The sequence below is a fragment of the Pungitius pungitius genome, chromosome 15, assembly GCF_949316345.1.
Source record: "Pungitius pungitius chromosome 15, fPunPun2.1, whole genome shotgun sequence".
NCBI lineage: Eukaryota > Metazoa > Chordata > Actinopteri > Perciformes > Gasterosteidae > Pungitius > Pungitius pungitius.
The window spans coordinates 11320833-11348036 of NC_084914.1; the positions used below are offsets into that span (position 1 = coordinate 11320833).

General features: G+C 45.7%; 1 protein-coding gene across 2 annotated transcripts in view; it reads right to left on the reverse strand.

Annotated features, from left to right (window-relative positions):
* LOC119209074 (ephrin type-B receptor 1-B) overlaps positions 1–27204 on the reverse strand; it is a 121482-nt gene that overhangs the window by 73204 nt on the left and 21074 nt on the right. For both annotated transcript variants that reach the window (XM_037458014.2, XM_062557604.1), the window contains exon 2: positions 7912–7976. In XM_037458014.2, the coding sequence (XP_037313911.1) occupies positions 7912–7976 (65 nt within the window). The remainder of the gene's footprint in view (positions 1–7911; positions 7977–27204) is intronic.

The following is a 27204-nucleotide window of genomic DNA, read 5'->3' on the forward strand; positions in this document are numbered from 1 at the left end:
CCTTGACAACAATAACTGCAGCTGCATTCAATCACATCCTCTTACAAGCTTTTAAGCAACGGTCTTGTAAATTCACACACACACATACACACACGCACACACACGCAACATCAAACTCAGGCTTCTGAAATATGCAGTGGCATGATTGCTGTTATCATTTCTGATCAGCTGTGTTATTGAATGAGGCCTGCTGTCAGACCTGTTACATGGGAATGATTATTTTGCGCAGCATCTGTGGCCGAGTTCCGCTGGCTGAATGTGATGGATGGGGGAGGAAATGGTGATATCTAAAACACTCCCAGTCCTGCCAGGTCACATCCACTCTACAATTACAGTTTGACTTAGCCCAAATACAACTCTGTCCGTCTGAATCAGAATGACCCACTGCAGTGTTCCCCATCAACACGTTTACTGAACTGAGGAAAGTGATATCATGTTGATGAAGGAAGAATATCTATAGAATATATTTTTATTTTTTTAGCTTTGTTGACACTGGTGGCTTCCAATGGGAAGTTTATGTTCATAGCAAGTGGAATACAGCGGGGAGCTTTCGCAATTTGGTCTGCATGCTTGCAAACGATGCAGAATGTTACACATATGCCTTTTTTCGTTAGATCCTGGGCGAGATGAACATAACGTGGTAAGTGCAGAATCCACTGAGGCGTCCCACTCCCCCGTCCAATTTTTACAATATCACTGACAACACTGACATATTTAATTAGGTGCTTTATGCTTTGAAGCGACCGTGGATCTGCTGGGCTGAAGATGTTTCTACGTTGAACACATCCCTCCTGGAAGTGTAGTTTTAGGGATTACTGTAACCACTCAGTGCACACTCGCAATGAACACAAATAGGTTTTTATCAGCCAAGAAGAAGGCAATTGATGTTCATCATTCATACAAAATAATTCCCAGTGAATGAGGGGTGGTGGAGCGTTTAGAAGATTACTTGATATAATAACATTTGAGAAATAGAATTATTCTACTATAGAAGAAATGCAAAAAGCTTTGAAAAGCTTCATTCACTTAACAAAAAAAACCAAACAAACAAAAGCGAGGTTAATCTAAATGTGTTGAAAAACAGGATTGTTTCGTGAAGCCTTTTGTTTCCGGACGACCTGGTAACACCCACTCAAGGACCTTCACAGAGATGGTGCACCTCAGGGTGCCTCAGCGAGGCTTTCATCTTCCAGAAGCAACATGACTTTGTCATCATATGTAAAAGAATCAACCTCACGGACAAGATGCGGGGGACATTTTAATGAGTCATCACAACTGTGTGTCTATATGGACATTTGAGATGTGCCCACGCACCAGCAGGTATTTAAAAAGAAGAAGAAGTCAAAATCTAAAAGTGGGTGACAAAGGGCAGCACGGCCAGAAATTCACAGATGGAGCAGACAGAATAGATAAAGAGTTTAAATAATTCAGAGTGGACGAGAGGTGTGTGAATTATATGAATCAGAAATGGAGAGAATACACCACGGGTACAGGGAGTGAGAGCTGTCGCTCTGCTGGTTTCCCTGGCCCCCCGCGGCCCCCAAGGCACGGCCATTTAGGGATAAACGACAAGGACCGTGACAGCAGGGGAAGGGAGAAAGGCCTTTGGTTGCAGAGGCCCCAGCCTGTGTATGTGTATATGTGTGTGTGTAAAAAAAAAAAAAATCCTTAAAAGCACAACACCTGCAGCCTTCACACTCCAAAGACACCGAGAAGAGGCCCGAGGGAGGGAGGGAGGGGGGGAGGGGGGGTGTTGGTTAGGTACAGATAAAGCAAAATGGGAGTCTTAGCTTTGAGTCAGAAGCTGGAGCAGAGAAAAGCTGGTTAAAAAAAAAGAAGTGAAAAACAGTCAGTGTGGGTCTGCCAGCGAGGCGGAGCTGGCCAAATCGCAGGTAGGCAGAAAAAAAAACTCATCACTCGCACACACATGATTCAGCCTCCAGCCACTCTTTTGCACCTCCAAATTCACACCAGATTAAAGACTAATTTCCCCCCATTCTATTGTTGCCGTAGTTCAATTACTTTGTCCTTTTATTTATCTCTGAGGAAAAAATACTCTCTGTGGCTCCTAATACATACAAGAGAATTCTTATCTGTAAAACATGAAGGGGAATTCCACGGAAATTTCCAAGGAAATTTAAGGAATCACATGTGATTTCATGAGGCAAGTAAAAAATGTATGGAAGAAAAGGATAAAAAGAAACGATGACGTAGCAGCTATATTCAGTTTGTGTTGCACACATACTGTAATCTTCTCTGTCTGCAAATGCTGCTGTCTGGAATGCAAATTAATACAGATTTATGTTCAGAGGTTAGATAGGATAGGATAGGACAGAGGTTAAACACACAGATGAACAAAATAACAATGGATTAGAACCCACAAGGACAAAAAGATGTGATCTGAGATGATTCGTTGTGTAACTATTCTGGTCATCACCCCGAGCAAAGATGTCTGCGTCTGAAGTCCAGTCTAATATATGTGGATGTACATTCAACTTCCTCATATAGTCATTCTTCTATGTGAATATGTGCATTTGCCGAAATATACAGTATGTGCACAGATTCCATGCTTTGCTGTGTGAATGTGTGCGTGTGCGTGTGTAAGTGCATTAAATGAAGGCAGTCTTCTCACCTGGCTGCTGAAGCGCAGCCAGCATGACTCACTGTGTTTTTTTTTCTTCTTCTCCTCTCATTTAATTTCAGCTCGAGTTCTGCAGGTTCAGAGTTCACCTCCATCGCTCTGTGTCTCTCTCTAACTCCATCTCTCTCCAACTCCACTTCCAATCCGCCTCTGCCTCCCTCCTCTTTACCTTTTACTCTTTTTTCCTTCATCCTCATTTCACTTTTCCCTCCTGTGTTCCCCCGATGCCCGTTGCCTTCCTGTCTGTCTGTCTGTCTCCATATGAATAATTGAGGTGTATTGAGCCTGCTCAGCAGATGGTGTGATGGCTCTTATGGATCTATCTGTGCTCTTTAGGAATCGCTGAGTGTTTGCTGACACCTGTCCAGTGAAGGCCCACGGGGAGCTTTGCCTAAGCGCCCTCAAAAAAACCCACTCTTCAGCAACACCTGCTCTCGTGCACGCTCGCATATGCAACGGCAATCTCGCGCGCACGCACGTACGTACGTATGCGTGTGTGCGTGGGGGGGGGGCAATACAAACACGTCGGAGGAGATCCATTGTCTGGAACCCTTGTTTTGCACCTGCTCCGATCAAATGGCAGAATCTCCTCATCGTTCTGCTGGCGTCTCACTCCACCTTTTCCTGTCCTCTGTGTCCCCCCCCACTCCCCCCCTCCTGCATTTATCCTCCGCACCCCTGTCTCTGCTTACTTAGCTGGCTCCTTATCCCTCTACTCCATCGATGCCCCCTTCTAACCGCACCAACCTGCTCTCTCTCGACGCGCTCGACAGCGGCCACAGCCTCTGTCAGCGCGGCCCCCGGCCACAACACTGACCTCTGCCCCCCTGCCCCCCCCCCCCACCACCCTGCCCCCTCAAGGCTCTTACCTCGAAGCCTGAACTCTGTCTATGACCTCTGAGGAACAAGCACGCCCACAGCTGGGTGCTGCGGCTTTAATTCTCTGTCTGAACTACAGTTTCTCCGTATCCTCGTCCCTCCTCCCTTCCTCACGTCCTCCCCCCCCCGCCCCCCCCCCCCCTTTCGCTCTCCCAGCTCCCCGTTTTCAGCTCCGCCGCCTTTCATTTCAGTTTCGTCTGGCGGCTCCTTTCATTCCTCAATCTCGGCCCGTGGCTGTCTTCCTCACTCCACACTCGCCTAATCTCATCCGCTGCCTCTCAGAGGAGAGGCTTTTTTTTCTTTCTCTGACTTTCCATTTATCTAAATCGTTCAAGAATAATAAAGAGAAATAATCCAAATTTCGCTTTCGATTGTCTTACACTTCAGATCAGCTAAGTCATCAACATTTTATTGTGGGGCTGTGATGGAAATCGCTCTGTTTTGGCCACCGCTACACATCTCCAGCTCCAACACTTATTACATTTCCGTCACTGCTTATAATGGCAAAGAAGGGAGAAAAGGCTTGTGTATAATATGACAAGAGAGACATAAAAAGTAATATGTAGGAGCATTAGGGTTGTACGCTGACTCTTCACACAATCACTGTGCCTTTATGGTTACAGTACCTATATATTTCCCTGTGGTACAGCATAGTGCTGCAGAATAGTTAATATTACGAGGCCTCGCTCTTCCGCTGTTCTTCATTTCCACTCCACTCATCAAATTCCCTCAAATGATTGTAATACTATGCTCCGATTGGACACCTTCCTTATCTGCATGCTCGGCACACTGTCCGTGCTTACAACATGCTCAGAAGAAACCAGATTACTGTGAGAAATCAAGCAGGAAATCACATTACTAAATGAATTCCGCAACTAAAGTTTGACAGCACTAGAAGTGGTGAGTAATCCCATTTCTGCCGATGCCCTGCCATGTCTCGCTAGATATTCTTCATTGTAATAAACGTAACATGTTATGTAGAGAACGGTGTTTGTTACGACAGTGGCTCTGTAGGAACAATTATTTGTTCATTTTGTTTCTCGACCTAACACAAAATAAATGATGCAATGGTTGCATTTAATCTTTTTCAAGATGGACCTTGGATTTAATCATGTTGGTTCAAAGGATTAGCTCTTTTGTTTTGGACTGTTTATGCGGTGTTTATAATGCAGGGTTTCACAAACAGAATGAGAAATCTGTATTCATGGCCATTATTATTTTCTTGAAATAAATAGGCACATACAGCTGGGTACCAGGGGTGCCAAGGCAAAAAAATATAAAATAGGACAACCCAGTCAGGTTCTGTGGGCTGCCTGAAACTAAAACACAAGTGACAAGCCATCAGAAACGGCTTCCTAAGTCACATGCCGCTCATTAGGATCTAAAATACGAATAAGAACATGTGTGAGTATCGACACCGACAGCTGGAAACCCACCTATACAAAGTTCCACCATGACAGCAGACTGGGATTTAACATGGGGGCTTAATGAGACGTACGCTAAAGTGGATACATGCATATTCAGACAGATAGTATGAACATTTAAGCATAAAATAATTGTTGAGTAAAAACTCAAAATACAAACTTTAACTCATTGTCTTCTTATTGAGTGTTTTTATTTATTATTGCTTGCCCATTGAATCAATGTTTGGACGGATGTCTTGTGACTGATCATTTAGATTATGCTTTCAGCAACCAAGTTACAGTTGATAATTGAAAATAATCACATTAGTAAAGTGATTAGTAATTTAAGTACTAATTCGGAAGTAATTCGGAAGTAATTCCGAATTAGCAAGGTCAGCGAGGCTTTGTGCGTTTCATCGTCTTTCATGTCTGTTGTTTCAAATTGAGACATGGCAAGGTCACAAGGTCATGGCACGACACGTTTGGCTTCCTGGCACTTTGTATTCTATTGGTCACAAAGCAGTAAGGATGTAAGACAAAGTCACAGAATAACAGAGAAAGACAACGGACTCATAAGGATGAAGGTGAGACGGAAGCAGTGAAAAAATTACATTTTAAGGGGAAAGATGATGAATCCAACTAACAAATGCAACCGAATTGAGAACGCAAAAAACAACCATTTGGTATCTGCTTTCCTTCTGAGCTCTCCTCTAGCAGATGCCGCTGTCGCTCCATCATCCATCCACGCGGCCCACCCTGATACGTCCTGGTGTTTGCACCACTGGAACTAATGACACTGCTTCTGTAATCCTTCAAAATTAACCCTTCTGGTCAGCCGAACGCAAACACACACACACCTCTTATGAAGTCCTGAAGGAGAAGTTACCAACGGAAATTAATGAGATGTATCGAATAGTCGAGGGACAACAGTGTGTGTGTGCCTTTCTCTTGTGTGTGTTTGTGTTACAGAGGCAGTTATCAGGTTCTCTAAGAGACCACAAAGCCTGCACCCCAAAATACACATGATTGTTAAAAGGGGCATGTTTTGTCTCACAGGTACAGTACATTATGCATTGTTCTTTACATTGACACCGGTGGAGGCTATACAGTCATGCTTATGAGATTTCCAAATCATGTGATGTAGTTCACGCACAAGCGGGTGCACCAACAACCCTCCCTGAGGGGGAGTGTTGAATATGGAAATGATCAGATACTGCAGGTGAGACACAGTCACATGTTTAAACCTCACGCTACAGAGATCCATTAATGATTTATTAATTCCCACTCCTACACGCCGCGCTGCATCGCTCGCACACCCCCAGTAAGGTCAAGGCAGCCGTGTAATGTGCTGCGTTCCTCCAGAAGCGGTACGAGTGTGTTCTCCCTGCAGAAGGTCTTCTTTCTGTACCGTTACACCTGGAGTAGCTTAAAACAACAATGCTCAAAGACAGGAGGCTCTGTGAGCCTGCAGGTTCGCTGAACTCAACAGGCTTTGATAGAAATAGCGCCGTAAAAAGTCTCTGCTCAGTGGGTCTTACTGGATATTTTCACTTCAATGAGAAAAGGGTGTTACAGTGTGAGGATGATCCTCGGCGAAACTAATCCAATTCATTCCTTTGCATATTATGTAAGTGTGTGTGTGTGTTGACCCAACCCATCCTTTCACTGTATTCAGGGCGAACGGCACCGGGTGTACGACCTGCATGCCGCTGAGGAGGAACTCTGGGGGGTTTGGTGCAAAGACAGACGCTCTAAAAAAGTGTGGATTTCTGAAAAGAGCAACCAAAAAAGAAGCAACAAAATGGGCGCTTTGCAATTAAATCACAGTGAGGGGAGAACTTTTGCATCCCCAATAACGGTACAACTTACTCTGTTGCTTCTTTTAAGTTTTCATTTTGGTGAGAAAAGCTACTTGTCTTTTGTTTGTCTTTTGCTTGTCATTATTTTTATTGAAAGCAGTTCCCTCATTGCTTCTAGAAAACTATATTTGGTATGTAGTGTGTATCAATATCATTTTAAGAGAATGTTATTCATACAATCAATACAGCAGCAGACATAACATTTCAGCTGTAAAATTTGATTAAAACTGTGCACCCACACACAGAAACACACTGCACGCTGCAATTGTATCTGATAAAATGAGCACACAAGGTTATTCCAGGGTCAAGGTTGTTTTACTTAGTGCTTACTCCCTCGGGGAGAAAAGAGAAAGTGTGGAATTGCCAGACTCTCTAAACAGAGCCAAATCACTTTTCAAAACTAATAAAAGCTTCCTTTACACATGTTAAAAGCCTCATAAAGACCCCAAAACCCAGAAAATTCAGGAAGCTGTCATCGTTGGATTGTTGGACGACTCTTGAAAGATCCCCGCTTATTATTGTTGGACTGTGGAGTTTTTCCTTTAAATTATTGAAACAATCTTTAAGTCTATTAGCGTAATAGGCCAATCATACTTCTGGTAATGCGAGTGGTTCAGCAAAGACGAACACTGTCCCCCTTCTGATGACTTTGCACTTTCCCATTTCAACTCCTGTTATGTGCATTGAAAGTACCAGAAAGTTGAAAACAGTTCTGCGAAATTGTAAAAAAAAGCCCAGAGCGTTTCCATCCTCTTGGCTCCTCCTTCCCTGTTTCATCCTAATGCCACCACTTCCCTGCATAAATGTATCATTACAGCATCATTATGTCTATGGTATCCCCTCAGCCTCCATTTACAGGGACTTAGGTACTGTGTCTGGGGCTTACGTGGACCCATTATATCATTAAGTCATTATGAGCAGGGACAGAGAGAAAATAATACCCATAATAGGAGCTACATTGAGCACTACTTAAGTCCGTGCTCCCATCCTGCCTGTCTTCCTGTCTGTTTGTCTGGCGGATTGTAGAACCGTGTTGCTCTTCCTCATGAGAACAGGAAGAACAGAGTTTAAAAAGAACCCTTTTTATTTTTAAGTCAGGATTTATACCGGTTGACAATGACCAACTCACCCCAGAATTAGGATACGCCGTCCAGCCCAGTTCAGCCGTGGCCACCCGAGTGTCCATCACGGTCTCTGCAGAGAGAAGGAGGACAAGGACGAAGACAGCGGTTAGTCTCCACGGAGTTGAACAGCGTTCCAGCCCCAGTGATCACTTGACACAATCATAGATGGACAGAGAAAGGAGACGAATCCATCAAAGCGTCTCTGCTGGACTCCCGTTAAGAGACGTGGAGACAAAGCTTTGGAACTTTAGTGGAAGCAGCGTCGGAGAGCCTCTACTCGCGCTGTTGAACGCTGAGCTTTGCATCGTGTCGTCTCTGCGACTGCATGAAACATCCGTTTCTTCTGCGTGCCAGTGCGCACATTTGGTTTGCACGTGCTTGTGTGGCACAATGTGTGACCCAAAAGAAAGCGACTTCACAAACACAAAAGGGAGCCCTCACATAAAAAAACATGTGTGGGAACGTTACCTGAAAACGAGTTTGCCCTGTACTCTTGTGTCAGTTATTCCAAACCAACAGGAATGTAATCCGTTCACAAAGCATGCACTGTGTGTGAGCGCTTTAATGAGAAGCGCAAATACGTCTGGGGTTTCTTCTGCTTAGTATTTCACAGAACCTGACCAGAAGGGTGAGACCATGAAATGTTGTAACCTCAGAAAAGGAATATTTGCCATAGGAGATGAGAAAATATTTTGTTTGATCTTAGGACTTGTATTATCCAAGGTGTCTCATCTGGTCCCACATCTACGAAATACAAGACAAAGACAATTATCTCCAGCTAATCCGCTGTGACACAGACGAATAAGTCTGGCAGCTCACCCAAGAAGTTTGTCGGCCCCGTTCTGATTAATACCTGACATGTTGGCACCCGATATACCTCCAGGATGGAATGGGGGAAATGACAGTTGTTATAAACCTTTCTCTTTCTCTCTCTCTCTCTCTCTCTCACACACACACACACACACACACACACACTCACAGATCTATAGTGTGATGGACTGGGTGACATGTTGGCCCTAACAGTGTAATGATTCCTAATTTCCCCCAGTAACACACAGTTGATTATGTAACCTGAACCTTCAATCTCATAAGAGTGTGAACCGGGGCCCTGTATATGTGTTTGTTTTGACCAAACACACGAACCAGACAATGGAGACAGAGGAGTGACTGGTATGCCTGTGGGCGGGGGGGGGGGGGTGATCACCAGTAGATAAGAAGCCCGTTTGGGAATTTTCAGAGGAACTGCAGCCGCTCGTGTCTTTGGCTTGGACACCGTCCACTGTGACGGCGGCGCCCACGCGAGTTGTTGATAAGGAAGCCATCTCGCTTGGAAATGAATGCAGAGACACAACCAGCAGACGCTGTCCCCTCGCTTCGAGAAACCCTCCCCTTGCCCGCTCCTTCACGGGAAGCGCAAGCTGTTGCTTATTCGGAGTCTGACTGAAGTTGCAGGGGATTCGGGAATCGTTCCAAATGATGGAGCACTCAAAGCCCGTCTTCTGCAGTTCAAGTGGTCTTGGTGAAAAAAAAAAAAAAAAAAAAGTAAATACACGATGAGTGACAAGGTACCGGTAGGAGAGAAAGAGGCCTTTCATTCTCAATCTCTACTTACTGGGAGAAACTGTCCTCAGACATGAAACCAATTAGCCCAGGTAATTCAGCTGCACACACAAGCACCGGCACAGATGCACACGGAGCCGCACACACACACACACACACACACTTCCCTAAGATCCGACTTGTCTTGTGTGGTTTCCACAGCCCGCATGCCTGTCTGCCCGCCTGCATGACTTTCTGTCAGCTGGGGAGATGGAAGCATGAAACAGCCCTGAGCGCCAGCCAGCCGTTGTGGGGACTGCCAACCTGTTTTTCTCAGGGGAAATCACAGAAGCTTTAGTCAAATCACACAGGCCCTGGTTGGCCATTTCCCATTTCCTTTTAAAAGGAACGGAGGGGTGAAGGAGACAAAAAAAAAGAAGGTCAAATGCCCAGGAGAGGGATGTCATGTGACCTAATGTCTACCATTAGCAGAATATCAGAGTAGCAGATGAGTGAATGGAGTATGCTAAGTGGTTGTTAGCAACAGGGTGGGGCTCACACAGCAGCCATGCCGGAGCTTGCGCACCTGTCCACTGGCACTGGGGATTTGGAAAATGTCCCTCGTGTGCGTGTGCATTTTAAATGAGCTGTTTTGTGGACCACTCATCCATTTAATCATAAGTGGATTTGAAGAGTTTCATTTTAAAACGAGCAACCCACGTGAACTAGAATAGCCGGCTCTCTCAAAATGACAAGAGATTTAGTTATTACTGAAATTAAAATTCCTCCTATTAACCTGGGTTTATGAAACAATTAGGTTTTGTATGTAAAAAAAAAACATGCACACAAACAAATTGGTATGTGAAGATTTTAAGCCTTTTAAGATACTTATTTCCTCTGATCCATCTCACCTTGCTCTATGTGGGTTCCAGTAGCTGAACGCTGGGTTACTCCTCAGATTAGACTACACAATACTTATATAAACTATTAGTCCTCCCTTTGCATTACTCCCTTATTCTGGTTCCACTTATATCTGACCGCATATTTACCCTCTCTGTTTTGCTTTTTCCAAGTGATTCGGAAGAGAAGAAAAGACAACAGCTCCCCGTAGACCCTTATGTTTGGAGGGAAGCCCAGAGAGTATTCCCCTGTATTCATATTTTGCTTTGTCAGCTCCACTTGAGAGCGCCAATAAATTAAACACAGCCAGGTTCACTAGCATTTCAGTCTGCGGGAGAATTATTAATATAGAGAGCTTAATGTTGACTATAAATCAATCGGAAAACAATAGCGTAGGTGTCAGGGTAGCTTTCCATGAATTCATTCTTGTGAATACAGATCATTGGTTACTCTGACCAACGGCTTGCCGGCTCCTTTGCGTGAGGCTCACTCACAGCTGATACACTGCCATCGCACGAGCACAGCAGCGACCACCCGACCGAAGGCCTGCAGCTTCCGCTGCCAGAAAGCAGCGCTCCTTCTCATTAGTAGCAAGTAGCGGATCGATACCAAACGGTAGGCTGTTTCCACTGAGAAGGGAGGCAGCGGGAGAAACGAAAGAAGGAGAGAGGCCGCATTAAACATTGACGGGGCCTCGCGAAACAGCTCGATAAGGACTCGATTCGCACAATTACACGTCAGCGGGCAGACGGAGACGCGCGGATGTGTTCGCATTCGGCGGGCAGGAGGAGAACCTTCATTGAAAGAGATCATGTGTGGGTTGTCCGCGAGTCTTCACGCGTGACTTTAATTTTGCACGCGCGTGGCCGCGTCCGTGCGATTGGTCGATGGAGCGCGTGCCCGAAGCGCGCGGCTCCTCGGGTCAACGTGGCACACAATCCTCCGCGGATTTCCCCTTCGACCCCATAACCCCATGTTCTCCTCTCCAGTCCTTCACCAACACACTACCCCCCCCCCCCTCCTCCTCTTCTTCTATGTGCTCCTTTCCAGCGATGCTGGCACACGAGACAATCTCGTCCAGATGCAGGATGTCTTTGTGATTCTAGCAACCGACTGAAATAAGATCTGACAACATCATTTTAGATGGGTTTATCTATTCTCCACAACTGAGTCAAGACGAGAGGACCAAGAGGAGGGAGGGACACGCGGAGAGAGAGACAGAGATGGAAAACGAATAGACAAAATCAGCGCCAATCAAAGTGAGCACTTAACAATGATGAAGGCCCCACGGTGGTCCGCGGAGCCCGGCGTCTTTAATACAGAGATGGAAACAAAGTGACAAACAAACATGACAAAAGGCTGCTGCATCTCACAGACTAATCAGCAGTCCACTCTGGGGATTTCTGAATAAAAGGGGAACATTTTTGACAGAGCGGAGTGTGTCGTCTAAAACAAATCGTGTGGAATTTTGTCACACAGACGGACACTGTTAACTCAATTCAACCCGTGACATCCCCCAGAAGGCATTGTTTATTGGATGATTGGATCAGCTCATTGAAGTGGTGAAAACTGTAACTGGGTTTATGGCACCGCACTCCTTCCGGGTGAAAAGAAGAAGAGAAGTGATGTCTTCATCGAGTCACCGTGTTCGACAGGAAAATACAATCCTTGCGTATATAGATGTGAGACTCGTATAATCCACGCCACTCTAAAGCTGTGTCGCTCATACTGAAGGCTTTTTCGCTTTAAATAGAAGATACAGAACAGTCAACAGAAATACATCAAAAGAAATACGTTACTTTGATGTCTCCCGGGAGACAGAAATGACAATGTGGCTGATTTGGAAATTGAACAGAAAATAATCTGCCAACCTTGGAGACATTAGCGGGGAGTGATGGGATACACAAGTCCCGCTCCGGTGAGCCACAGAATGAATGAGCAGGCTCACACATCACAAATCACGCACACACACACACACACACACACAAATGTATTAACAGGGCTCTGGGCTCGCAGACACTCGCTTTGGCTGAGTCAAAATCAAAATGTTCAGCATGAAAGCAGGCCGGGTCTCGGGGACAACGGAAAAAGCCAAGTGAGATGTGAGGAGATACATAAGAAGGGACTTACAGAAGCCAAACAGGGATCAGCGGCAAAATGCCTCGCCGGAAAAAGGAAAAGTATTATTCATGCGGCATCTGCGGAGCCCGCTGAAATCATCACAGCAAGGTGACATTCTCTTGGCCTTACACATCTGGGCCGCCACGTCGCAGAAGACCTTGCTAGCAGTGGGTGAGCAGCCACGCTCTCTTCCCCTGTGCTGTCACCGGTCTGGAGACGAGTCGCTGTGGCGAGGAGGCGGAGCAGCACTCCAGCCCCCCCTGAGGCTTTGTCGGCACACACAGATAGGGGGATAACCACCGCACACACACGCACACACACACGCACACAGGCCGGTGTCTAATCACATCTGTGTGGTCAGTCACGGAGACAGAAACAGCACATTTGTACATAACCGCCACCCCCCCCCACCACCCTTTCTCTGTACACAACTCCCCATCCCTCTTTTTCCTCTCTCTCTCTCTCTCTCTCTCCCTTTCCCCCTCCTGGTCAGGAGAGAGAGGTTAGGCACATCATTTGCATGCATTAACATTGCATTAGCAGACAGAGTGATCTTTAGAAACCAGGCTGCCGGAGAGTGTCATCTTTAATTCATCATAACCCCACCACCTAGCCCCTCTCGCTCTTTCCTTACATCCACCTTATTCTTCTTCTTCTTCTCCTCCTCCTCCTCCTCCTCCTCCTCCCTCTTTCCACTCCCATGCATCCAACTCGCTTTCTCTCTCCTTAATCCCTGTGCATCCCTTCTCCTCTGCGTGCTTTTTCCATTTACCACAGCCTTTCATCTCCTTCCCTCCGTCCTGTCCTTCTTTTTGCCTTTTCGATTCCATCCCCTTATCTTTCTTTCTCTCTGCCTCCTGTTGATGACAAGCTACAGGGGGTTTGATTTATTTTCCTACACGAGCTCTATGCAAGATAGGAAGGAGAAGGGACGCAACCAAAAAATACAAACACACAGCATTGGTCTGGGGGGGGGGGGGGGGGGGGGCGCTGTGGAGAGAATCTTTAGGCTTCATGCTGGACTTACTGATGTGACCTGTGATTATTACCAAATACAGAAACTCTATCTGTTTTAATAAAGGAGAGTAAACACAATGTTCTATATTGTAACCACTACCAGAGACAGAATTTAAAAATGAGTCCAATCCTTTGGCTCAATTAAAACCAACAACCTACTTACTTTTAGCATAAGTGCAAAATACAATTAATCATTTTTGTGGTAAAATGGGTAATAGCTGGACCACATAATGGTTTATGCCAGATCAATGGAAGCTAAGCAAATCTCTACAATATTTCATGACACATGTGCCGGACACATAGAGATTTGGTGTGACCCTGGCAGTGATGACACTGCTTACGGAAGTCTATGGATACTTTAGTAAAATGTCCTTTTAGTGGGTTTCTTCACTTCATTAATCAAGTGTCGATTTTTGAAGATAAATATGTATTTTTGTTTGAACAATGTTGTTTTTTATTTTACTATGCAAGGTCAAGGCTTACATACACACTGCATCGGGCCGCCAAACACGTAGCGGAGAGGAATTCAATGTGAAACCATTTAAAGCTCACAGTAATGAGCCCGGCTGAGGCTTGCTGTGGCAGCGGAACTGCAGCAGTGACCAAGCAATAATCCGGATGGAAGAAGCGCAAGCCTCCCTCAACCATCGCAATACTCATTACTGCTGATATTACCTCAGCCAGCCCATCCGCTTTTAACAAAACTGACCATTTGCTCCAGTAAAACGAGGTAATTACAACTCTTATCGTGGCTCCTCACATTACAAAACAGAATCCAAGGGGAGGGAGACTACTCCCCAGTGGTTAACTGGCTGTAGAACAAGGCTTTGGCTGGGCTTCCCAATCACTCAGCCACACCCACCCACTGTCATTTAGTCTCTTTGCAACTCCTCCCACTCTCTCCTATAAATCCATTAAAAGGAAAAATTGTTTCACTCTAACAGACACAACTGGATTCATTTCTCAATCAATGTTCCAAATTAAAAGTGTAGAGTGGGTGACGTGAAACATAAGGGCTCAAAGAGTATCATTTTACAGCTCAACGACTGTGCCAACAAATACTATCCCATTCTCAGGGTGGTGAATAGGATTATTAATTCCAAACTCTGTTAACGTTGGACGGCTTCCATGGAGGGAAAAAAAAAAGCAATGTAACTTAACCTTTTCCCATGAGGAGAACTACTTTACAACGAAAGTGTATCCACTATAGGTTTGACATTTCTAAACTTCACAAAGGAAAGTTAGAGGTTAGCCCTATTTGGCCCTATCACTTCTGCTGGCTGGAGACACAAGCAGACTGACAGAGAAGAACTGTGTGCAGGTCGCACTGGGATTCGGTGAGGCTGACATTTAGAATATTAGCTACAGCTAATGGGCTACGCGGGGTGAGCTAAAGCATCTTTGTTTTTCAACCAGACCGGGAAATAGTGCTGAGTGCACAAAATGATGTCACTCAATTACCTCCCATTGCCGTCCTTCACTCTAATTAGGGCAGTAGGAATTGACATTAGCACAGGCTGTGTGTGAGTACGTCTGCTGTTGATTTGTGAGGAGAAAGGGATCACGAAACAAAGTGCAAAAATAGAGAAAAACAAAAGGAATCAATCAAGTGAATGTCAAATGTGTACACAGTGTCTCCGACGGCATCACGCGGTGACTCGCGTGAGAAAAAGGGAGAACTGACTGTCCTTTTCTGCCATACAATTGAACTGAGATGATATGCAGAGCCGGTGTGGAGGGCAGAGAGAAAACAGGAGGGATAGAAAGATGACGTGAGAGAGAAAGACAGGATTTAGATAGCGGCAGAGGGAGAAGGAAGAAGGTCTGTTGTTCTACAAGGAGAGCTCGCTGGAGAGGACATGGGTGGACTAATCAGAGGGACTCTGTGATGGAGCATCAAGGGGCAGCGCTCTGCGTCATCTCATACAGAAATGGATCCAACCCAAGTTGAACACGAGAGTCACACCGTTTCCTAGAAACCACCTGACCTCATTTCTGTTCTGCTGCCTGAATGTACAAAATATGTACACTGTCCTCTTGTGTGCCACTTGCGATATTCATGAACAGTCAAGGAACAAAACTGTCTCGCACAAACACAAACTGAAACATCAAGCCAACAGCGGGGGAAAAATAAAGGCACAAAGGAAAGAAAAGTCTCAAATGTTCATGCACAGAATGAAAAACCGACGCCATTTGCATGCGAGGAGCGATTAGGGGTTGGGTGTCTTGCTCAGGGACACTTTGACATGGCACGTGGATCAGCTGGGATTCGAACTGTCAACCTTGCGCCCCCCCCCCAGCGCATCACACTCCTCCATGCGCCACCTTCGCCTCGGTTACCTCTGTCCCTGCTAGCTGCCATAAAGGCAATGAACCCCTGGAAAGAAATAACACGGGCCTGATTGGAAAGGGTGGAGGCAAACACCAGCTAGCTATATATCGCATCACATTAAAAGCTGTAGTTAACCATGTTTGGGATGCGCCCTGAAGTGGATTCCCAATGGGCACGGAGGGAAAGGGAGAGAGATAGAGCCTCGACGTACGATGCCATGCCCGCCCTCCATCTCCTCTGCGGCAGTAAAAGAACGACCTTCAAACCACCTTGAACCCACTGGAGCTGAATTTCAATAAAAGTCAAATTATCACCCGCGCCCCAAGGGGCTCGGGAAAAAAGGCTCCACGCCCGGATCGACTGTGCCTATGAGACGATTTAACAGTCACACGGACGTGTGAGTGAGTCAATCATAAGACGCAGGCCCATTTCTCACTGAGCGACGGTGAGTGCACCCCGTCGGCGCAAGGTGCCACGGGGCCCGGATTCGCCGATGGTCTCGCGTGAGTGTGAGCTGCACGCGCGCAAACACGCGATCGGGAGAGCGTTATTCAATTTAGCCGCCGTTCTCCCTTGACCGATACGGCGAGATGCAGGTAATTGATGCCTCGGTTTCGGTATTCCCCAACCGTGTGCTTTTCACCAGAGGGAGAGCGCCAGCCACGCCGGTGTGAATGAGAGGAATCTTGCTCCCTTAACTGCGAATGAGGTGTTCTTGTGGGATCTCGTTAGTGCAGCCCACACACACACACACACACGCACACACCCTTAACAGCACAGAGTCTAGCTAAACTACTGGCGATCGCAGGCGGTCTCAGGTTGACATCACCTCGCCATCTATCTACATAACAAAAAAAGAAAAAGAAACGTGGCCTCTCAAATGTCTCGCAGCAAACACAACTCTTCCATTAAAAGCCAACACTAAATCCACCTTCTCTGCAGCATATGCTCACACGCCTGGGGAAGTCTATATATTTTTGGAGATAGGCTTTGTTTTTCCTCCGGGGCTTCGATGGAGTCCGCATACACCAGTGGGGAGTAACGGATAGGAAATTGTCCCGGGGCTGAAAGAGAAACTTTCAGCAGAGGATCTTGACCTTCTAGCATCAGGCAGACAGACGCGGGTGAGACTCTTCCAATAAGAATCTAAAACAAGAAAAAAGAGATCATTTTTACCTCTGGGAGTGAGACACAGATCTTTTTGAGTATATTTGTGTGGAGCTCTTTTTTTTCCTGCACTGGAAAACTGTACCTGCACTCCATGCTTTTCAGCGCTTCTTTAGAGATTTAGATTTAGAGGAATGGAAACCAAAAAAAAAAAAAAAGAGGAACAGGCTTAGGGCTTTGGTTTCCAGGAGAAGCTTGTGTTTGAAGTCCCGCCATTTGATGCTGCTTTTCCACAGTCAACCTGCCTGCTCTTCCTTTGTTTCCTCTTTTTAATCGTCTTTTGTTCTTTGTATCCCTCTCGCTCTCAACTTACTGTTACCTTCTATGAGCCATTTTCACCACTAAGCCTCTGTCGGGAGAACAAATGTCATTTCACACACATTGCCCACGGTCTGTTTTGCCACAGGGATGGTGTGGGTGTTTTTCATCTTGTGCCGGTGCCACTCACGCACCCACTGTGTCTGACCTCATGCGATTTGGCATCCAGGATTGCGATGGTGCTTGAGCTCTGGCCCTGAACGCAGCCCCCAAATGTCACAGCTGTCCAGTTACACTAGAGAGGAAGGCAAACATCAGCCATCCCTCCGGCCATTTCCTCTCTCTCGACAATAGCTGCGCCGGTTCTGGCCAATGTCCACCCAACCATTAGATTTCCCTCTTTTGTTTTTTTTGTTTAAAACTGCCATTTTGAATCTTTCGAACCCTCTGTTGATCGCTGATGTAACAGAGACATCATGAGGAGAGGGCGATCGCTCAGACTGCGAGTAGGACAGCCGGCGGTGACCCTTCCAGTGAAAGATGCCCCAGCCAGAGGAGGGCAGTGAGGGTCCGGACGAGGCCGTCTTTGCTCGGGCGGGCGGGCGTGACGCGCGCGGTGCGCTCCACCAGCCCAAGGTCGGACACTTCTTACAGCGGTAAAGCTAAAAGAGCCGAGACGCCTCGTTAAATATGTAGTGCCACAGAACCACTCCGAGCTGCTCCTTTACTCGACGCGTTAGAAGCTGAGGCCGGAGGAAAAAAAAAACACTCGCTCGCTCCGAAACACCAACGCATCCACACGCACGCACGGATGCAAGACGAGAAGCATACAGCTGTAAAAGCTGCTCCGGGCTGGTGAATTATTTCTCCAGTAGTATGTCAGGGGGGTTAGAATAGATGCAGGTGTCTGTCCTGTGTGGGTGGGAGTATCTGCTGCCGGTGTAAATAGCTCTGATGGGAGACACAAGTGGTTTGCAGGTGTTTGGAGAGAACAGCACCCAGTCAGGACCTGCTGCGTTTTAAAAGAAATGGCAGGAGCGTTTGCGTTGGAGGGAATAACACCTCTGGCTGTGTTGTGTTGGAGATATTGTGTGTAATACTTGGCTGCTTGGAGGGAAAATCCCGGATTTGCTGTATTAAAATGTTAACGTCGATGTTAATTCCTCCAGTTCCTCGTGTAAGTTGGGCACTGGAAACTGGAAACATGGACGCAGAAGAGGCAAAACACAGCTCCAGGTGCTCCTGTCGTCATTCTCATTGCTGTTTTGGAAGACAGATAGAAGAAGACCTGGCGGGGTTCATTTCAGATGTTAAATAGAGCAGAAAAGCTCTGTCACATCCTTAAAAACATAAACACTTAGCCCATGAGAGCTCAATGATTATTTCACACAAGATTTGCATGAAGCATGCAACTTCAATCAAATGTGAATACCAAGAAGGAAATACATCATTTGATTTTGAAATATATTCATATCGTCGTTTGCACATGTTACATCAACTAAAACATTGTTGTGTTGGCCAATGTTATGTGGATCATTGGTAGTGATTAATACATGCACATCTAGAAGAGGTTGAAAAAGACTGAAAAAGAATTGAATGTGTGCACATATTGCTTTACCTCCTTGTAAGATTTAGAGCTGTAAGGTGAAGCTTCCTAAAGGTCTGCCCTTTACAGACATGTCAATTTAATGCTTATTGCAGCTTCGAAGAGAACAAAAACAAACACGGGAGCTCGTCACCCATTTGTCAAAAATGAATTTCTTGCAAAGATTGTCAAATCTCAAAGTTATTGATACCAAATCACAGACTTTTCTAAAGGTGTTCCTCAAGGTTTTTCATCAATCATCATCAGTTTATACTGATAGATAAAAAATGTTCACGGCAGACATCAGACTGGCTTAAGAGATGCTGTTATGGAGGAATCTAAGCTACAAATATGTGTAGTACGAGCACACACTAATACGTGTGAGTTGATGATGAAAAACAAGCTTAGTACCTACGGCACTTAAATCAGATGAAGCACTAAACACAGGCAAGGAGGAGAGAACAAAGATTTCACCCACTTTCATGAAAGGCAATATTCCAAAAATGTGTGTTCTAGTAGACACAGTCCATTTCAAGGAATGCTTTTTGCCCGAGCTTATGTGTGCGCTGTGCAAATATGTGTTTGTTATCTGCGGTTGTGCAGTTATTATGTAGATGGGTGTTGGAATGACTCCCAGAGAGTCTTCACACACTACCTCTCCTCTTTTCTCTTCCCCAGGGACGTTGTTAGCCTGTGTGTGTCCCCCCCCCCCCCTCCCGACAGCTCTGTTCCACATAATAACGCTGACGGACCAAAACAAACACAGGTACAACACGAAGAAAGAAAACAACAAAAAAACAAACAGATGAGTTAAAGGAACGCGAATGGCACCTCGTAATCTTTGCCAAGAGCTACGGCTGCCGCTGTGGTGGCTGCGGCTGAGCATGCGTCACGCCACTGCTTTCCCCCCCCCCCCACCTCCGTTTTTTGCATCCCCATCCCACTTTATCTGCTCCGCTGTACGTCGGACACAATCTCTGCAAAGGCATTGAGCGCACACACGCAAACGCATGTGGAGTGAATGTAGACTAACACGCACATTTCTACTCCTCTCCCCGATCTCCGGCGAAAAGCAAACATTTCGAATGTTGTAACTACTGGGACCAAATCCTCCTCCATGTGTCCGGTGACGGCACCTCTGCCAACAGGACAGCGTGCCTCACCAGAGCCGGTGTCGATTTGTGATGGAAGTTTGACAGAGCAGTTAAAGCACCATTAGCGCTCGCTGCCGCGGCCCAGCACACACAGCGGCCTGCCGGGGCCACAGGTGAGGTAAACACAGGCCCCCCTTTTAGCATATTAGCCATCAGTCAACCCGACAGGCGAAGGAGATAGAGAAATGCACAGACACTGCGAGTGGGAAAACAAGCACTCCCGCCTGCCCCGTCTCACAAGGAGGTTGTTCTGCCCCGTGTGTGCACAGGCGAGAGCCACGCGCTAAACCCGCAGAGATTCTCACACGCACACTTAAGAATAGCAGAGGAAAGACACACACACACACACACACACAAAGATTGATGGCAGGAGATGCATTATCTGAAGTCAAATCCCTCCAGGATATGCCTCACAGACCTAATTGACTGTGATGAGCCGGAGCCAGCAAGACTGAATGCTTTTTTTTTTTTTCTTCTTCATCCCTCAATTTCCACTTTATCTTCACAAAGATAATCTGGAGAAATCCACAAAATTGGGTATTTCTCCTGTGTGGTTTATGAGCCACAAATCCTCAAAAGATCCCCAGCTGCTGATGCATGTCTTATTACTACAAATATGCTAATCTGATAAATCTAGGGTGAGGAATTACATTTATTGTCCGCCTCGAATATATATAGTTTTCACAAAAACAACATTTCCATTTGACACTTGGGAAGATGGAAAAGGGAGATGTCAACTCTCATTTTCAAGACCATTCGAGGCAACAAGAAAACTTGCCAGGTGTAATCAACGCTAATAGAAGTTACCACGCAGGATCGCTGGTGGGGTCTCAACAGTTGCCTCAATGTTGCCAAGAAGCAGTGGGGCATGATGTGGCAACAGGGGCTTAGCCAACAGAACTGTTTGGACTGGAAACAGTGGTAGCGAGACCCGTTTAAATGCGCTCACCTCGGGAGGCCGTGAACCAAGTTGACCTTTTGCAGAGCGAGGTGAAATGTAGACATAAAGTATATACAAACACGCACTAACAGTGCTGTTCTTGAGTAGTCGCCGGGCTCCGGGTCGGTCGCATTTGCCTTTTTCATTGAGCCCCCGCTGGCAGACAAGAGGGATGTCAAAAAACTAAAACCCCAAAACATGTAGGTTGAAGAAACAATGGGGGGGGGGAAGACAGGCTGACAGAGCGATTGATACAGGGAGACAAATATGAGACAGCACGCACACTCTCTCTGCAATGTTTACACGGTCTGCTGCTATTTGCCGTTGCGTCTCTGAAATGGCGTGAAACAACCTTTATCCAACGTGATTCCTCCCCGGAGATAATGGATTGGAGGCCCTCCTCCTCGAACCATGCCGCCTGCACCGTCCTCACTTCCTGTCATTAACAAGACACACACAGACGCGCAGACACACACACACACACGAACCTCTGTCAACACTCCCCCGAGGCGGTAGCGTTAATGCCTGCCAGCCTATTCTCAGTCACACATGACCGTGGAGGCGGTCGCCATGCGGAGCCTCGCTGCTAGATTAACCTTTGCCCTCGCCACAGATCTGTTTTTTTTCGGTGGGACCGGTAGTCGGACAGGGGGCCACGGCCGGCAAGACAGTAACTCATTGTCGGAAACCCTGTCAGCGCCGCATTAGAGGCTTTTGAAGAGCGGGACTGTTGACGCGGGCCGGGTGCCCGCCAAGAGGAAAAGCAGGACCACTGGCCCCACACGGCACTTAACTTGACCTTTCCCCTCCGGATGTGGGGAGAGGGTGGGAGACCGTGGGTGTGTGTCGCCGTGTGTGTGTGCACACGTGCGTGCCCGCATGCTGATGAGAATTACAGCGTTTTTTCAATGCGCTGGAAGTGTGTATTTTGGCTGCCTATACATCCCGATGCGAAAGAAAGAAAAACAATACTGGCACTTTGTGGCCATTTCTCTCAATTTCTCAGCGGTGCACAATGCGCAATGCTGTTTTCCCTACTCCCCCCCCCCCCCCCTCTCTGTGGGACTCACAGTCCGATGTTGAAACAGAAGGAAATACTTCAAAATTGGGATAAGCACACGTGAAAAAACTCAACATAGCTATTATTAACTGATTTAATGTTTCTACACAACAGAATTGCATGTGAAGAAAAGGTCTATTATTGTGTATGTTAATCTGCAAAAATCAATACTTAAATTATCATTAGAATACACTCACAGAGTCTACATTTACTTAAGTCAAGTGTTATGTTGCAGTAATGGAGCAACAAATTGCTTAGACTCTCCAACGCGTCTTTCAACAGGCGATATAGGTGCGCTAAAGAGACAACGCATGCGCTGCTCAACTGCTTTGCCTCGATTTAAAATATATCAGATATTGGCGCTTTAACCGGGGCTGCCGCAGCAAAAGCGCAGGGGTCAACACGGCCTGCGTCTCATGCATCAGCTGCAGTCTGCAACCAAAGAATATGAAACCTTTAAATGGCTTGTAGTACAGCCGAGGGAGGAGGGGGGATGAAAGGGTGGGTGGGTGGGTGGGGGGGTGGAGCGGGAGCAGCCGCCGCCTGCTTTGTACCTCATTGTGTGGTTTGAATAACAAGGAAGGGCCAGATAGCTCCAAACAAAAGCAGAACAGGAAAAAGGCCATTGGAGAGCTCCCTTCAAGCGCGCCGTGTCTCACTCGTTCTTCGCCCGCTGTAATGTCACACAGGTGAGTCCTCTTTGCTCCACGGCTAACCAATTGAAAAACCATTCCGCCCAAGGAGATTCCCGGGTGGGTAATGTACTCTTCACAGCACCTTTTTCTCAATAAAAGGCAGACAGGGGCTCCATAGTCATGGCACTGAACTGCTCTCAACAACAGGCCGGGGCCCCAGAATCGGAGCAGGCAGGATGTGAGACTTGTCACGCTGGCGGAGAGAAGGATGTCCCTGAAAAAAGCGATTCGGTGCTTTAATGAGGTGCTGATGAACGGGTGTCCGACCCCAGCAGCTCCAGCTCAAAGCTCCGGTGAGGGGGGGGACACCGCTGGTTCACGGCGGGTTCACAGTTCCTTCTCACTTCTGACAAATAGATAGACCAGACACATATTGTCTCAACTCCGGCTCTAAAGCAGCAAAGGCAATACGGTTTTGGTTGCTGAGAGTAGTTTGTGCAGATTTCAGCATATACGTGTGGGAGAGGCTTGTGGGAGGATTGTGTGTGCATTTAAAATCCAGTAATGCAGTCAAAAAAGCACATTAAATGTTTGGTTTGGTATATCAGAGTCAGTGAACAGGATCCCATAAAACCCAGGGGCCTGTTCCACATCACAGAGAAAATATAGGAAAGTCAAAGCTCATTATGTTTATTATGATTCTTGAGCATCGCTATCATAGTCTTCCCACTGAAAACGTCACAACATTGCTCTTAGTCTCAAACAACCACATGCAATGAATTTTCCATTTTTCGCAGTAGCTGCACACTGAACATCCAGCATACCCAGAGTAAAATGGTCCCAGATTTGAAGACCATAATTTTATTGATAAAAGGGTTTTCCCGGGGGGACCTTTCCAAATACAACTTGTAAAACCTGTAATCTCATCAGGTTTGCTGAAAAAGCTACTAAAGTAAAAAGCTAATGAAGTAAAACAGAAAAACGTCCTCTCTGCTTCAATTAGTGAAGGATTTTTGAAGAGAGGATTTACTACTTTAAAAAAGTTTCACGATTGCTGGAATTACTGTATTGCTAAAAAGAACGTCGCAGTGAGGAAATTGGTTTAATGAAACAACTTTACCGTCCACAAGCCTCGTATTTTTCTCAGCTGCCTCACGGCCCCTTGGTATCAGCTGTGGGCCATGCAGATTAACCAAAGGCTGCCAATGGACTCAGAGTTCACGAACAGGTGCTCTTTATTCAAACCAAAAACCGAGGAAGGTGCACCAACTACGACAGGTAACATAGACAATGATGCGACAGGGGGCAACAGGCACACGGGGCTTAAATACACTAGGGAGGTGCAGGTGATTGGACACAGGTGGAAGCAATCAGGCAATCACAGGACAAGGCAGGAAGTGAAGTTAACCCAGGACCACAAGAGACATGAAACGCCAAAATAAAACAGGAAGCAGAGCCCAACCGTGACAGGCCATCTGCACTATATAGGCAGTCAGGGATCTCTCTAGCGGCAGAGTGTCAAGAACAGGCCAAAGCTTCCATTTACAACATTTACAGAAGAAGTAGTAGAGCAAAAGCAAACTAAATTTTTTTAGGGCTTTTTTTGATTCGTTATGTGTTTTAAATCGGGAAGCCCACAGAGACTGCAAGACAAGAAAACATGTCTGCCATATGGTTGAATTACTTATTGGAAAAAAAAATACAGCAATATGGTTGTATTATTATATATTATGAGTGGCTCATGCCTCAACTGTGAGGAAAATAGCAAGAAAGGTGCTGGAAAAGTCATATTAAAATAACTGCAATCTTTTTTCCAAAGTGATGCTTTTACTTTGACTATATACAGCACGTTTTGTTTTATTTAATGACTATTTATTGAGTTTTTCTCCTCCACAACTGCAGGTCCTTCATTAATTTTATTAAATTCGGGTTAGGGAAATTGACAGAAAAATCTGTATTTCTGCACAGTAAATCCATAACTGTGGTTTATGCAAATGCAAGAGCACAGACACAATACACACTCATGCACTCACTTGCATTAAACTTTCCAGCTTTCCCTTTTAATCATAAGCTACCATATGTCTGCTTGCTGGAGATCCCCTGTGGCATTGCTCCCAGCCAAGCAGTAGAACGTTTGGGGAGTCCACCTGTGATGGTTCCAAAATAAATCCAGCGAGCATCGCTGGTGGCCTAAAGCCAATGCTGGGAGTCATACTCGGTTGAGGGTAGGCGCGGAGGACGTGCTCACGAATACTTATGCCTTTGTAACTTAACTTTTCTCCTTCGAACATGCATACCCTTTCTCTGTCTAAAGGAAAGAGCAGACTGGGAAGCAGAAGGAAGGTGGATTGCATGACGGCTATCAAGGATTCCAAGACAAAACCGTGGACACTTTTACTGTGCAGCACCTGCACCGGCAGCAATGCACATCTGCCTCGCATCTGCTCATTACAGGTGATTAGCGAGATGATATGGTGTATTCTCCAGCTTCTAAATGCTACCCTGCAGTAAAAGTAGCTGGTGTCTCCCAACATTATAAACATCACTTACTTAAAACATAGCATTTAGAAAACAGTTTATGTGTGTAAGATTATGTGTGTGTAAGAATCATGTTCCCATCTGTCTTGGTGTGATTTAGAACAATTACAAGCATAAAATGTCTTCTTCTTGTTTTGTTTTTTTCCTTTAATTTGGACCTTTTGTATCCAAACGCCTGGGTGGGCTTGAAAATAACCTCTCAGACATAACACCTACAACACAGCAGAGATGACCCAAGTGGCAAAGTAAAGCACACGATAATAATCAGCCCACATACCTACGGAGGATGGCATGCTAGAAAACACCTTCTAGCTCCACCATTAAAGTGCAAATGTGCTAAGCTTTACCACAGTTAACGCATTTAAAACTCTAAAAAAAGGTTTCTTTACCACAAAACAGAATAACTTTCAGTTGTGGATAAAACACGACATGATGTTGGGGAAAAAGCAATTAAAATGTTTTACCATTTTGCAGACCAAAAACAAAATAAAGAAACCATTTTTTGTAATGTTTAGTTAATGGAAGGGAACAAAATAGACGATGCAATCATAATAGTGGAAAACGTCTGACAATTTTAAATGTCAAATTCAGGACAATTAAATACATTCAGGAGGCGTGTAAGTGTATAAGGAGACAAAAGCAAACTCTATCAGAACGGGACAGTGAGAATAAATCCCATTAGCATAACCATTTGCAAAAACCAAATAGAACGCCTGTGTTGAGATTAGAACTCATAGGGCTCCAAATGGAGAGTCACAGACAACCTATGGTGGGTAATTTGCAAATAATATCAGTAATTGAAGCAATTAACTTTGTTTTGTTGTGGAAAGGAAACCATTTAGATACCCATGAACACACACTCTTACATTTAGATACGGATACAAACAAAGGATAGCTTCACTAGGGTGCAGGATGATGAGGGTGCTGCTACTGTAGTGTCATTTATTGAGACGTGCACCGCACGAGGCCGTAAAATCAGCATCACATGCATAGCCACTGAGAAGAGGCACATTTCTAATAATTAACAAAGTGTTAGAAAAGCATTCCAAAATCACTGCAGTCTCTCGCTTCTCAGCAGTGTACCAGATGGTGGTCCTCTCACTCCATTATTAACACATTTTTCTTCTTCTTCGTGTGTGCTATACCTCAGTCTAGCAACGGGCAGATGACGCCTTGGACACAAAGCGTGCAGAAAGCGTCCGCCCCTCCGTTCTCCGCAGCGGCTGCTCACACAACTCGCTCGTAGTCTTTCATGCAGCGATGCAAGTCTCTGCCCAGTAGTCAGGGCTGACTTTTCAACCCACCTGCTGAGACTGGAGGGCCCCAAAGCCCCAAAGCCCAACAATGCTCGAGTAGACTGTTTGAAGGAATGGTGTTGAGAGACTAAGCCTTAAGTTTTGCATGCGTTTGTCATGGAGGAGTTGCTTTCCAGAAATAGATTGACAGCGTCACTTTTGCCGATGCTTTTGTGTTGTCTATTTAAAAGTCAACTCAATGGAGAAGAAGGAACTGTGTGCAAAAATATATATATATATATATAAATATTTTAAACTTTCAAAGCCATTTTGGTCCATTAGCCCTCATTTTAGGTAATCAACGGAGTTGTTGTGTTACACTTAGTTGAAGAGAGTCCAAAAATAATACTAGTGATAGATAGAGTAGCACTACGCAGAGGCAAGGAGTTAACAAACAACACTGTTGTGATAATTATCATCATCCTGATAAAATAATCCTGCTTTTATCTCACAGTGAGGGAGATCCTCTCCTGTGGGCGTAAATAGAAATTCTCACCGCAGGATCCATTTCTAGATGTGAGCGGCTTATGCTGTACCACATCACAGGAGACAACTCCAGGAATATAGACCATGCACCTTCTTCATGCGTCTTCAAATGCGGCTTTCAAGATACACCGTGGTCACATGGCATTTGTTTCTGTCGTATTTCAAGACGGCATTCTGACCGTTTCTTGAGCTGACCGAAATCCTGAGCAGACTGCTGAGGGATTGTCTTTTAAAGTTGTTGGAAGTTAAAGAAGCACCTAATCTGCGGATC